The sequence below is a fragment of the Penaeus chinensis genome, chromosome 2 (assembly GCF_019202785.1).
Source record: "Penaeus chinensis breed Huanghai No. 1 chromosome 2, ASM1920278v2, whole genome shotgun sequence".
Classification (NCBI taxonomy): Eukaryota; Metazoa; Arthropoda; class Malacostraca; order Decapoda; family Penaeidae; genus Penaeus; species Penaeus chinensis.
In genome coordinates, this window is record NC_061820.1 from 29,046,733 (window position 1) to 29,059,654 (window position 12,922).

Below are 12,922 nucleotides of genomic sequence, written 5' to 3' on the forward strand. Positions count from 1 at the left end.
TTCGCTTTATTAAGCATGGACTGAATAGTGAACTGAACTCTACTATTTCACTTTAGTAAACTCTAAAAGTCTTCATAGAAAGAAGAATGAAATAAAGTAAACCAACCACAATAGGGTCTCCTGATGTTGCATGGTGTAGTAGTCGCTTCTGGTGAAACCGAGACAGTGGCTGTTGGTTTAGGTTCTAGTGGTTGCAGGGCTGGAATGCTGCCAACACTGTCCTCCACTTGAAGGGTAATATTCTGATATTCACTCTCAATATCAGCAATTTCCAACTTACCTGCGGTGCTTACATTGTTTGCCATATTTATCGCCTCTTCTGCCATGGCTAGAATTGCTGGTACATCGAGTCCAGTTCTGTTCATTGCAACCTCTATAATGAATGCTGAAAGCCGTCCTCTGAACTGTACTAGGTCGGTTTTCAGTGAGACCATCAAGAGAACGTTTCTGTTACTGATGGCTTGAGCTGCTCTTGTAAATGCGTTTCTCTGTTCCTGAAGGAGATCAAGATTCCTGCGTCGTCGGCGCCCACCACTATCAACATTCAGTATACTTTGGAGGGATTCAATTTTCTGCTTGCCCAATACAACTTCGTTGTCTAAGTCATTTATAGTTGTTCTTTGCATATTCAGTGTGTTCGCCAGACTTACAAGATCTAAAGAAGAATATCTAATTAACTTATTTCACTGATATTCCTCATTTATATATATATTCCTGCTATTTCCGCATGAATACGACGTTGCTAATAGTCTTCAGACACACACACACGCACACGCACGCACGCACGCACGCACGCACGCACGCACGCACGCACGCACACACACACACAGCAGTGGACAAAATCGTCTAGCTACTGGTAGCCACTGTCTCTTCCCTTTTTGCACGGCGAACCCTAGTACGGGTAGGAGGAAGAGGGGGTTCTGCAGAGTGCTGGCGTCTAGGGACTGTCTTTAATTAATTTAGATCCTGCATTAAAGGAAGTTTGGTAACCAGTTGTGGTAAGTTAAAGTCAGAGGGGGCGACTCACCAGAAAATTTGTTGTTTGCACATTCTTTCCCCGTGTTCTTGACCTGTAGCTGCTCATTTGAACATGTACTCTTCACAAGCCTTTTCTTAAAATGCCATGAAATCCTTTGTCAAAATGATATTCGCACCTTCTCGCTGCTTATAGGCCAATTTAGAGGACAGCTTAACTCAAATATTTAGCTGGTATTGGGGCAACAAATGTATGAGAACATGAAAGAGCCACTGAAAACAATTACCTAAAACTTGTTTTCTGACGACCAAGGTATAATGCAGTGTTAGCAGATATTAACACTAAAAATGATCAAACCTCCTTTTGTACAGGGTTTAAATGAAAGGAAAAGAAAAATACAACCAATACTTCATTACTTCTACCTACACTCGGCTTCCAACAGATATTATAAAATACATGTATTAAAATATACATGCCGACCTATATACATATGTACACATACCTACCTACGCAAACAGACAATTGCGTGTGTGTGCGTGCGTGTGTAAGAACATACATACATGTTTATACTTACTTATAGTAGAGTTGCAAGCAATTCCACCAGTGGTATTAGAAATCCAATCTGCGTAAGCGCTCACTCTGGTGTAGACTCCAGGGCTCTCGGGCAAAGCACACCCGATCCCAAAGCTAACAATACCCACCACAGCCCATCTGCCATTACAAAGCTGGGCGACTAGAGGACCACCGCTGTCACCCTTAAAATATAATTATGTTAATAAATTTTATTTCAAGCTAAAGAGATTATACATTGAGAAGAAAAATACACAAGTAAATAACCTGTGAAATTTAATGGGATGTATGGTTAATCCATAACTTATAATGATGTGAAATCCACATCAAACATTACCTGGCAGGTGTCCTTAAACGAGGTTAGAGCACAAAGGACATTTTCGGGGTTAGGTGGCAAGGTCACAAGCTTCGTTTGGCACTCGGCTATGGTGATGACGTCCAACTCGACTTCTAGCAGAGTACTCGATTGAGGACCCTCTGTTTTATAGCCGATAACACAAATGTTAATATATATACTTATATATGTATGTATGTTTATAAGGCCTTCCTTGTAACATCCCGGAACACCTGACACTTTGATGGCCACTATAGAACATGATATCATCGGAGGGTATAATGACATATTAAGTTTTAAGTTTTGAAAAAAAAAAATATATATATATATATTTATATAAATTTCTACATGTATACATATATACATAAATGCATACATGCATACATACATGCATACGAATATGCATATATACATATATGTATATCTATATATATATGCATATATGTAGGTCACCTGGAGTGACCAAGCTTCTAGTCCTGGCCAGGGAGGGTTGTTATTTATCGATATTCCATCTTTCATAAATATACCTCAGCCCATCTGACTAATGGTATGAATTGCTAAATCAATTATATATATAATTGATTTATATATATGTATATATGTCTGTGTATGTGTGTGTGCGTGCGTGCGTGCGTGAGCGCGCGCGCACACACACACACATATATATGTATACACACACACACATATATATATAAATATATATATATATATATATATATATACACACACACACACATACATATATATATATATATATATATATATATGTGTGTGTGTGTGTGTATGTGTGTGTGTGAGTGTGTGTGTGTGTATGCGAACACATATATATGTATATGTATATATATATATATATATATATATATATATATATACATACACTCACATATATCATATGCACACACACACACACACACACACATATACATGTATACTGACGTACACACACATTTAATATATATCTGTATATATATATCTCTCTCTGTCACTCAATCTCTCTCTTTCTCTCTCTGATTGGTGTGTGTGTGTGTGTGTGTGTTTGTGTGTGTGTACAAATCTATCTATATATGCATGTACATTTATTTATGTACATATATAGATACATTAATATGAATATGTAAAATATATATATGTATATAACGATATCTATATATGTATAAATACATATATTTATATATCTATGCACACACACACACACACATATATATATATATATGAAAATATATGTATAATAAAACACATGTTTATATATATATATATGAACATAAGAATATACAAACACATATCTGTCTATCAATATATGTGTGATTATGTATATATGTGTATATATACATACATATTGACACACACACACGCAGACACACACACACACTCACACACACACATATATATATATATATATATATATATATATATATATATTGCGTGTTTTTGAGTGTGCCTTTACCTGGTTCTAAGTGTTATTAGGCAGCATAACATGTAAAATTTGTTGTACTAACGAAAGGAGGTTGATCCCCATCCCGTCGCTATTGCTTTCCCTCCGAAAGGAATATCTTCTTCCTGACCCAAACAGATCGGCTGAATGTTGGCGGCTCCTTGGTAATTCAGGGGATGAGGAAGCTCCACTACACCAATGTCGTTGGCCTGGAACGATTACAAAACGGATTCGATCTGCGTGATTTTTGCATTGACGCTGATGTCTTCGTTTCAAGATTACGATAACACTCACCTGTGTGGTTCTGTTATACTGAGGGTGATCGATGAATCTCGATGCAGTCACGGAAGTACCGCCGTTGATATCTATCGAACCGTAACGTACTTCGACACCTGTAGCCTTATTGCTGTTGGCAGAAAAAAAATGTCGCGAAGGGAAGGTAACTAAAATTGTTTTCACATATCTTAAAGCTTATCAAATACACAAAACAGTCCTTCCATCGCCAAAATTGTCTATACTGTATATTTACCCAGAACGATCGTAAAAACAATGTGCAGCTGTGAGAATCCATCTCTCCTTTATAATTGCACCACCACACAGATACTGTGAATTCTGTATAGTGCTCAGCACTGCTACTTGATACGGGTATTCCCCTATTGATGCTGCAGTACCATTGACAATTCTCGTGCTGGCAATACTGATGGGTGCTATTCCACACCCGTCTGTTGACAGACAAACGATACGTATAGTCTGCTGCAAATACAAGATGAATATGCTTTTACATTTATACTAATTTTTGCACTTTAGTGCTCTTAAATGTGCTGCATGTACCTTCAACACTAAAAGAAACTGACCGCAGTAGAGTCTGGAGAGGCTGCAATTTGTAGTTACTGTAGAAGTAACTGTTGTTTGCGATGCAACTATAGTTGTAATTGGTGCAGTTGTTATTATTGGACTTATTGTTGTTACAAGTAAAGGTGTCGTTACTGGTGAGACTGCTGCTGTCACTGGTGTGACAGATGCTGTTGCTAGTGTTGAAGCAATTGTTACCAGTGAAGCACTTGTTGACGCTGCTGTTGCTGGTGAATCATTAGTTATCACTGATGCTGTTATTTCTGGAGTAACAGTTGTTATCGGTAAACCAGCTGTTGTTGCAGGAACAACCGTCACTGCTGACGAAGTAGCTGTTGCTACAGGAGCAGCCGTCACTGCTGACGGAGTGGATGTTGCTACAGGAGCAGCCGTCACTACTGGTGCAGCAGCTGTTGTCACTGGTGGGGCAGACATTGTTGTTAACAGTGGAATAGTTTGGATTATCGGTGAAACACTTGTTAGCACTGGTGGAGCAGCTGTTATTACTGGTGGAACATCTGTTGTCATTGGAGCAGTTGTTATTACCGGCAGAGTAACTGGAGTCGACGATAGGGCGTCTGTAAGATACACTGCAAATAAGTGCGTTGTCACATCACTTTTCTGATATTTATACATGTAACATACAAAATGAATGAAAAGTAAACAGCAAACATGACTACCTCCCACAGTGTAAACTTCACACAAAAATCCTCCAGAACACTGCTTCTTCTTAATTTGACGGCGTTTGTATTTTATGGTCATGTTGTTGGATAAAACGATGATATTCTCCGGCTTCTTTGTCGTGCAGTACTTAACCCTACAGTGGAAGTGGTAAAATCATCAGTTAGAACGATTTTTTTTTCTTTTTGTTTTTGTTTTTTCTTTTTTATAATTAGCATGTGCGTAGTTATGATGCAAATGTATTATCACACATATACGCAAACATATATCCATATATTTAATATGTATATATATACATATATGTGTATATATGTATATATACACATACACTTATGTAAACATATATTTACATATACACATACACTTATGTAAAAATATATGTATATATACCTATACACTTATGTAAACATATATGTATATATACACATTTATTTATGTATGTTTAAATAGATAAATGACCCTTTCTATATCTATCTACATACAAATTACTGTAGTTTTGTATAAACATTATTCCTGAAATAAACACATTGAACGTACTTATCTGTAACACCATTAACCCTTGTCCTCAGCTCCAAGAATTCCTTATTACATTTCTTAGTGTTGGGGTCGAAGGTCAAGCAGGAAAATCCGATCATTGTCCCATTAGGTGTCTGTTGCGTGCGAGAAAGGGATCAGAGGGGTAGGCAGGGAAATGGAAGTTTAGGATTTCACCATATGCTACTTGTACATCCATCTCTCTCTACTTTTTTTTTTCTCTCACTCTCCTCCTTCCTCTCTCCCTCTGCCCCTCCCCTGTATCTCACTCTTTGTTTTACTTTTTTTTTTCCCTTCCACTTTCTGCTTGCATTTTCTTCTCTCTCTCCTCCTCCCTGTCTCTCTTTCTCTCTCTCTCTCTCTCTCTCTCTCTCTCTCTCTCTCCTCCTCCTCCTCCCTGTCACTCTTTGTTTTTCATTTTTTATATCTCATTTCTACTTTCTGTTTGTAGTTCTCTCTCTCTGTCTCTCTCTCCCTCTCCCCCCCCCCCCCCTCTCTCTCTCTCTCCCTCTCTCTCTCCTCCCTCCGCCCCTACTAGCTCTCGCTCTGTTTTCTAACACACACACACACACACACACACACACACACACACACATACATACATACACACACACACACACACACACACACACACACACACACACATATATATATATATATATATATATATTTGTCTCACCTTCACTTTCTGATTGCATTTCTCGTTTTCTCCGTTGTTCTTGCTGTATATGAGAGCAACCTGATTGTAGTCCAAGGTAAGTGTGCTGCTACACACCTGCTGAACGACTGCAGACAAAAAGCCACTGGGCATTTATGTATCTATTACTTCCCATTAATGATGATGATGCAGATGGTGAATTGCATTAACAGTAAAGATTCTAATACTATAATGACGATAATATTTTCACTAACATTAACGGAAATATTATGTTGGTAAGTACCACTGATTGCAATAAAAACAAACGTTAGATTAATGATAATACCAATATTAATAATATTGATAAAATGATAATCATGATGTTGATGACGATGGTGATGACAATGGTGACGAGGAAAGCAAAAGTAATAATAAAAAAATAATTATAATGATAGGTGTGATAATGATTATGATCCATTATGACAATGGTGATGGTAAGGCTAATAATGATACTGATGATTCAGTTTTACATTTAAAGGGATATCGTCTACAAATATTGCAATTGCAAGAACATAGTGTGATATTTACACAAATTGTGCATCATTAGGCTACAAAATAAACTAATTTATCTCACTGTTCACTGTTGCTCCACTACCGACTTGTCTGCTGTTAGGTCTTCTCTCCATCAATATTGTTTTCTTGGGCGTTCTACTTCTCATTTTGGTCTCTTCTCGTTGCTTTTGTTTTTGCATTTTAGATTTTTCTCTCTTAGCTGACGTTTGTTTGTTTTTTCCGTGCTTTCCTTTTCTGTACTTCTTTGCTTGTTTTGAATGTTCCTCTGTTTTCTTTTTTTTGTGTCTTTTATTATTCCTCTTATTATTGCTCGAATTCTCATCTCTTCCGCTCCTGCCAGGATTTTCAGGATTTTCATCATCATTACGCTTTGTCTCTTTATCTTCTTTATCTTTTTCCAGACTTTGACCTTTGTTTCCGTTTCTCTCTTCCTTTCCTTCAGACTGCTTGTTTTTCTTTTTGGTGTGTTTTCTTTCTTTTTTCTCTTTTGAGTTTTGCTTCTTTGGCTTAGGTCCGTTCTTATTTGTTTGCTTACTTTTATCAAGTTCCTTTCGGTCAGTCTGCCCATTCTTATTGACTCTACTATCATTGCGTTTGTCTTCATCATCGTTAGTCTTCTTTCTATCTCTTTTACCTTTAATGATTTTCTCTTCGTTCGTCTGGCCATTCTTACTGCCTCCTCTGCGCTTTTTGTCGGTACCGTCGACCTTCTTTCTGTCCTTTTCTCCTTTCTGAATTTGGTTTTCTTCCTTCAGGCGATTCGTGGTGCCTCCGTTACCTCCCACAGTATAAACTTCACATAAAAATCCTCCAGAACACTGATTCTTCTTAATTTGACGGCGTTTGTATTTTAAGGCCATGTTGTTAGAGGAAATGATAATATTCTCCGGCTTCTTCGTTGTGCAATACTTCACCCTGCAGTTAAAGTGGCAAACACATCAGTGAAAACAACTGATTTCACAACTAGCTTGTTTCGATGTTTCTATGTAGTTCTGTTGTAAATGTATCGTAACGCGTCTTAAACATTTCTTTCAGGCCACTCGTTTCCACACAACCACTCACACAAACCCACACACGCAAGCACAAACACACACACACACACACACTCATATATATGTGTGCATATATATATACAAATATATATCCACATATATAAATACATAGATATATACATATAAACACACACACACACACACACACACACACACACACACACACACACATATATATATATATATATATATATATATAGTGTGTGTGCATATACATATTTATGTATGTATATAGTCACATTTACAAACACACACGCATCATACATATGTATATATACACACATATGTGTATATATGTATATGTATATAGATAAATGTATCTATGCACACAAAATTGATGTAATTTTGTATAAATATTATTCCTGAAATAAACACATTGAACGTACTTATCTTTACCACCATTAACCCTTGTTCTCAGCTCCAAGAATTCCTTATTACATTTCTTAGTGTTGGGGTCGAAGGTCAAGCAGGAAAATCCGATCATTGTCCCATTAGGTGTCTGTTGAGTGCGAACAGGGGATTGGAGGAGTAGGCAGGGAAATGGAAGTTTAGGAATTCACCATATGATATTTACAAATATTTATACATTTTCATCACTCCATATCACTTCCTCTCTTCCTCCCTCCGTGGCTCTCACTCTTTGTTTTCCATATATGTTTATTGTCTCACCTCCACTTTCTGATTGCATTTCTCTTTTTCTCCGTCGTTCTTGCTGTATATGAGAGCCACTTGATTGTAGTCCAGGGTAAGCGTTCTGCTACACACCTGCTGAACGACTGCAGACAAATAACCACTTGGTATTTATGTATCTATTGCTTTCCATGAATACTATAATGGCGATAACAATTTTACCAACATTAATGAGGACGATGATGGTAAAGATGATAATCAATAAAAGCAAATGTTAAAGAATAGTAATAGTAATACTAGTAATAAATATAATGGCTATAATAGTAAAAAAAGAAAAAAAGAAAAAAAAAAGAGAGAGAGAAAAAAATAACGGCAATATCAGTACTGGTAATAGTAATAATAATGATGGTGATAATGATTGGAAGTATTATAATGGTGGTGATAATGGCAGTATTAATAATACCGGTAGTAATAATACCAATACTGAAGCTGATAATGATAATAATGATAACTAAAAGGATAATTACAATAACGATAATAATAATGACAGTGATAATGATGATGACAGTGATAATAATAATGATAATATTACCACTAATAATAATAGTGAAAATACTATTACTTATGATAATGATAACAAAAATGACCATAAAAAATAATCTTAATACTTATGATGATTATGCTACATAATGACAATGGTGATGATAAAGCCAATAAAGATAACGATGAATGACTACATTCACAGCGATATCGTCCACGCATATTGCAGATGCAAGAACACTATAATATTTCCACAAACTGTACATCACTGAGCTACAAAACAATTAATTTCCCTCACTGTTCAATATTCCGTTCGTTGCTCCACTTCCGTCTTGTCTGCTGTTAGGTCTTGTCTTTATTAATGTTTTCTTGAGAGCTCTATTTCTTTTATTGGTCTCTGTTCGTTGCTTTTGTTTTTGCGTTTCAGCTTTTCCTCTTTTGGCTGATGTTTGCTTGTTCTTTCCGGGCTTTTCTTCTCTGTTCTTCTTTGCTTGGTTTGAACGTCCCTCTGTTTTCTCTTTCCTGTGTCTTTTATTGTTCCTCCTATTATTGCCTCTTCCGCCTCTACCACGATTTTCAGACCTTATCTCATCTCTACGCTTTGTCTCTTTATCTCTATTCTGCTTTTCCAGACTTTGACCTTTTTTGCCGTTTTTCTCTTCATTTCCTCCAGACTGCTTGTTTTTCTTTTTTGAGTGTTTCTGGTCTTTTTTCTCTTCCTGTGATTTTTGCTTCTTTGGCTTAGGTCTGTTCTCACTAATTTGCTTATTTTTATGTCTCTTCCCTTTATCAAGTTCCTTTCGGTCAGTCTTCCCATTCTTATTGACTTTACTATCATTACGTTTGTCTTTAGCATCGTTAGTCTTCTTTCTATTTCCCTTTACCTTTAGTGATTTCCTCTTCATTTGTCTGGCCCTTTTTACTGCCTCCTCTGCGTTTGTTGTTGGTACCGTCAACCTTCTTCCTGTTTTTTTTTCCTCTCTGAATTTGGTTTCTTTCCTTCAGGTGATTCTTTGTGCCCCCATTACCTTTGGGTTTGTCTTTAGCATCTTTAAACATCTTTCTAACTTTTTTCATTTTATTGATTTCCTTTTCGTCCGCCAGGCGATCCTTGGCGCCTCTGCTATATTTGCGTTCGCCCCGTGCTCTTTCCTTGGGATAACCATCATGTTTTCTTTCGTTTTCTCGTTTTCTCGTACTCCTGATGCCAGGTCCATCCCCTTTTTCATTTCTTCTTTTCGATTCAGTTTTTTTGTTGTACACATTCGCCATCTGCCCGCCTACGGTCTTCGACCTTGGAGTGACATGATTTTCAGCAAGATTTTGATTCTGACCTCCCCTGACCTGCTGTTGGTCTTCCTGTTCTCTCTTCTCGCGGGCGAAGGTCACGAAGGCTACGGTCTGTAGGTCTAAATCACCTCTCCTTTCCTCTTGATTGTCCTGAGGAAGATGCAAAGGGCAAAGTGTGTTCATTGCTCTCGTTTCGTCTCTCTCTCTCCCTCCCTGTTCTATTTTCTTCTCCCATTCTTTCTCTCTCTCCTCTACCTTCCCCCCTCTCTTACCATCCCTTTCTTTGGGTGCATGTCTGTATGTCCTTTCTGTCTGCCTATCTTTCTTTTTGTCTGCCTTTCTCTCTCCCTCCTTTTCTTTGTCCATCTCTTTTTTCTGAGACAATCCTTAATCCTCTCTCCCTCTTCCTCTGAATATTCGGTTAAAACAACTCTGCTAGTCAAATTATTTTATGTACATACCCTGTTACTTTCCTCTCCCTGCCTCGGTTCACTTATTCATTAATTCCTCTATCTATTTGCCTTGTGCTATACTCCTCCCTTCCTCTACCCTTTTTCTTTTCTGTCTTACTTTCTCTTACCTGCTTTGGTTGTTGCGAAGCAACTGTCAATATAGACACCAACAACAAGAAAACAAACCGCATATCGTCCTGTGAATTAAACAAACAGATTATTAATATATCCCATTAAGCTATACATATTCAGATATCAAAGAAAACAAGGAAAAAGAAATCGCAGACGTGGGTGATAGGCCAAGAGGAACTCAAAGATGTCACACATGCGAACACACACACACACACACACACACACACACACACACACACACACACACACACACACACACACACACACACACACACACACACACACATACATCCTCAAATATCACCGAACATCGAGGCACTTATATCCCTGGAGGAGAGGCAGCGGGCAGCTAGTCGAAAGCAAGAGATTGCCACCATTGCAAAGCACCCTGGCACAGCTGAGCAGCAAAGGATTTTGCCGAATGCTTTGCAGTATGCAGCACTTGTTTTCATCCTTTTTATAGCGGAACACAACTTGCCGTTCAGGTAATTTATACTAATAATGAAAATGTTATATTCCACGATAACGAAGTATATAGCCTGTAAATGAAAAATTTAATAATTCAAAAGGAAGTTTACCACAATAAAGCAATCTTGTTACGATTTAATTGTTTATCATTTTGAAATATTAATATATTTTTCATTCACCTTTCCAGTCTCTGTGATGACCTTCTGAGCGGAAGAGGAAAAGGTTTCCTGATTCCGCCATCGCAGCCCAGATGGCCGTCAAAAACAAAAAAAAAAAAAAAATGTTCTCAAATTACAAAAAAAAAAAATAGAGGAGTTTCTTGCCAAGAAATTGGCAAACTCAAAAAAAAAAAAAAAAAAAAAATCAGTTTGGTTATTGATGAAACTACATACTGCTCCAACGACAAAGCATGTGCCTTGGATGTAAAATATTTTGACAAGGAAAGCAACAACATTCAAACGGCCATGCTAGACCTCATCAATGTTCATGATGGAAATGATGAATCATCTGAAGAGTGTTTAACCTAATCCTTAACACCCTTAATTCATACGAAACCCCCCTTAATAACATCCAATATTATGGGTGCTCTAAATAGTGTGAGCAGCAGATTGAAGGCACTTTTTATGTGTTGCTCACAGTACATATTTATATTCCAGCGAAGCGGCAAAAACGCTTCCCCGATATTGTGAGGGCTTGATTGGAAATGTTTATAACTTTTTCTACCACAGTACTAAAAGAAAATACGAATTTCATATTACCAGGCATTTTGTGGTGTCAAGCCTCACAAGTTGCTACATCCATGTTTAACAAGATGGCTTTCTTTAGCACAAAGTGTGGAACGGGTGCTCGAGCAGTGGCAGCCACTTAAACTTTATTTTAATGGCATTCGACTGGATGAAAAATTGGCATCAGTTTACAAAATTTGCGAGGCCCATTACAACAAAGTAATTTATTGCTATTTAAATATTTTAAATTATATCTTAACATGCCTAAACAAATTTGATATTTCAATCAAAAGGACTACCCTTCATTTGGCTCACGGAATTGTTCCAAATTTTATTTGAAATTGCTATATTACTTCTGTCAGTCACAAATACTACAAGCAATGAAGCTCAATAAAATGGATTCTTCAAACCCAGCAATACATCTGCCAGTTTAACAAATATACCTCGGCGAGGATGTCCACAGCCTCTTCCATACACCCTACTACCGAAACCATAAATTGTCTACATAGATAAGAGTCACGTGCAGAGCCTTTTAATAACAGTCTTTGATCAAATCAGAAAAAGGTTTAAACCTGATAATTCACTTTGGGGAATGGCATCATATTTACACCAAAATAAAATTAACCAAATATAAGACCAACAGTCCCTTGCCCGTTGTTGTCGTGGGTGGTCTTAGGAGGCGAAGACTGGGATCCAATGCTGGGGAACTTCCCTGCCTTGGGACTCAGCCCTCGAGTCAACTAATTATGCATGGTCTTTTTTCCCCCTCCTGCTTTTTCGTTTCCATCCCTTCCCCAACCCCTTCTACTAGCCACTTCCTAAGGTGTAAGAGCCGTGGTGAAAGGATAAAAGGCTGACTTTGTGCCAGTCCTGAACGACCTGAGGGAGCCATGGGCACAGTATTCTCGTTTAAGTTGTCTAGCCTTTACCCCTTGGTCAGATTGTGGAAAAGACTTACTTGCCTGTCTCATGGACTATGATGAATATCAGTACAATGCTGCTCCATTCCTCCTAGGAGTCATCATAAGAATCCTACTAACATTG

The 12,922-nt window shown here is 37.6% G+C and overlaps 1 protein-coding gene across 3 annotated transcripts in view; it reads right to left on the reverse strand.

The window, feature by feature from the left end:
- The window catches only part of LOC125036641 (uncharacterized threonine-rich GPI-anchored glycoprotein PJ4664.02-like), a 29,649-nt gene that overhangs the window by 15,345 nt on the left and 1,382 nt on the right, over nucleotides 1-12,922 (reverse strand). For 2 of the 3 annotated variants that reach the window (XM_047629433.1, XM_047629416.1), the window contains exons 2-16: nucleotides 10,682-10,750; nucleotides 9,110-10,251; nucleotides 8,311-8,417; nucleotides 8,028-8,140; nucleotides 6,651-7,504; nucleotides 6,059-6,165; nucleotides 5,383-5,495; nucleotides 4,845-4,981; nucleotides 4,167-4,754; nucleotides 3,842-4,034; nucleotides 3,607-3,718; nucleotides 3,377-3,521; nucleotides 1,884-2,023; nucleotides 1,551-1,731; nucleotides 107-655 (exon numbers count right to left, since the gene is read on the reverse strand). In XM_047629433.1, coding sequence (XP_047485389.1) covers nucleotides 107-655; nucleotides 1,551-1,731; nucleotides 1,884-2,023; nucleotides 3,377-3,521; nucleotides 3,607-3,718; nucleotides 3,842-4,034; nucleotides 4,167-4,754; nucleotides 4,845-4,981; nucleotides 5,383-5,495; nucleotides 6,059-6,165; nucleotides 6,651-7,504; nucleotides 8,028-8,140; nucleotides 8,311-8,417; nucleotides 9,110-9,716 — 3,946 coding nt within the window. In that variant the 5' untranslated portion in view covers nucleotides 9,717-10,251; nucleotides 10,682-10,750. The remainder of the gene's footprint in view (nucleotides 1-106; nucleotides 656-1,550; nucleotides 1,732-1,883; nucleotides 2,024-3,376; nucleotides 3,522-3,606; nucleotides 3,719-3,841; nucleotides 4,035-4,166; nucleotides 4,755-4,844; nucleotides 4,982-5,382; nucleotides 5,496-6,058; nucleotides 6,166-6,650; nucleotides 7,505-8,027; nucleotides 8,141-8,310; nucleotides 8,418-9,109; nucleotides 10,252-10,681; nucleotides 10,751-12,922) is intronic. The other variant, XM_047629424.1, reaches the window with a different exon arrangement.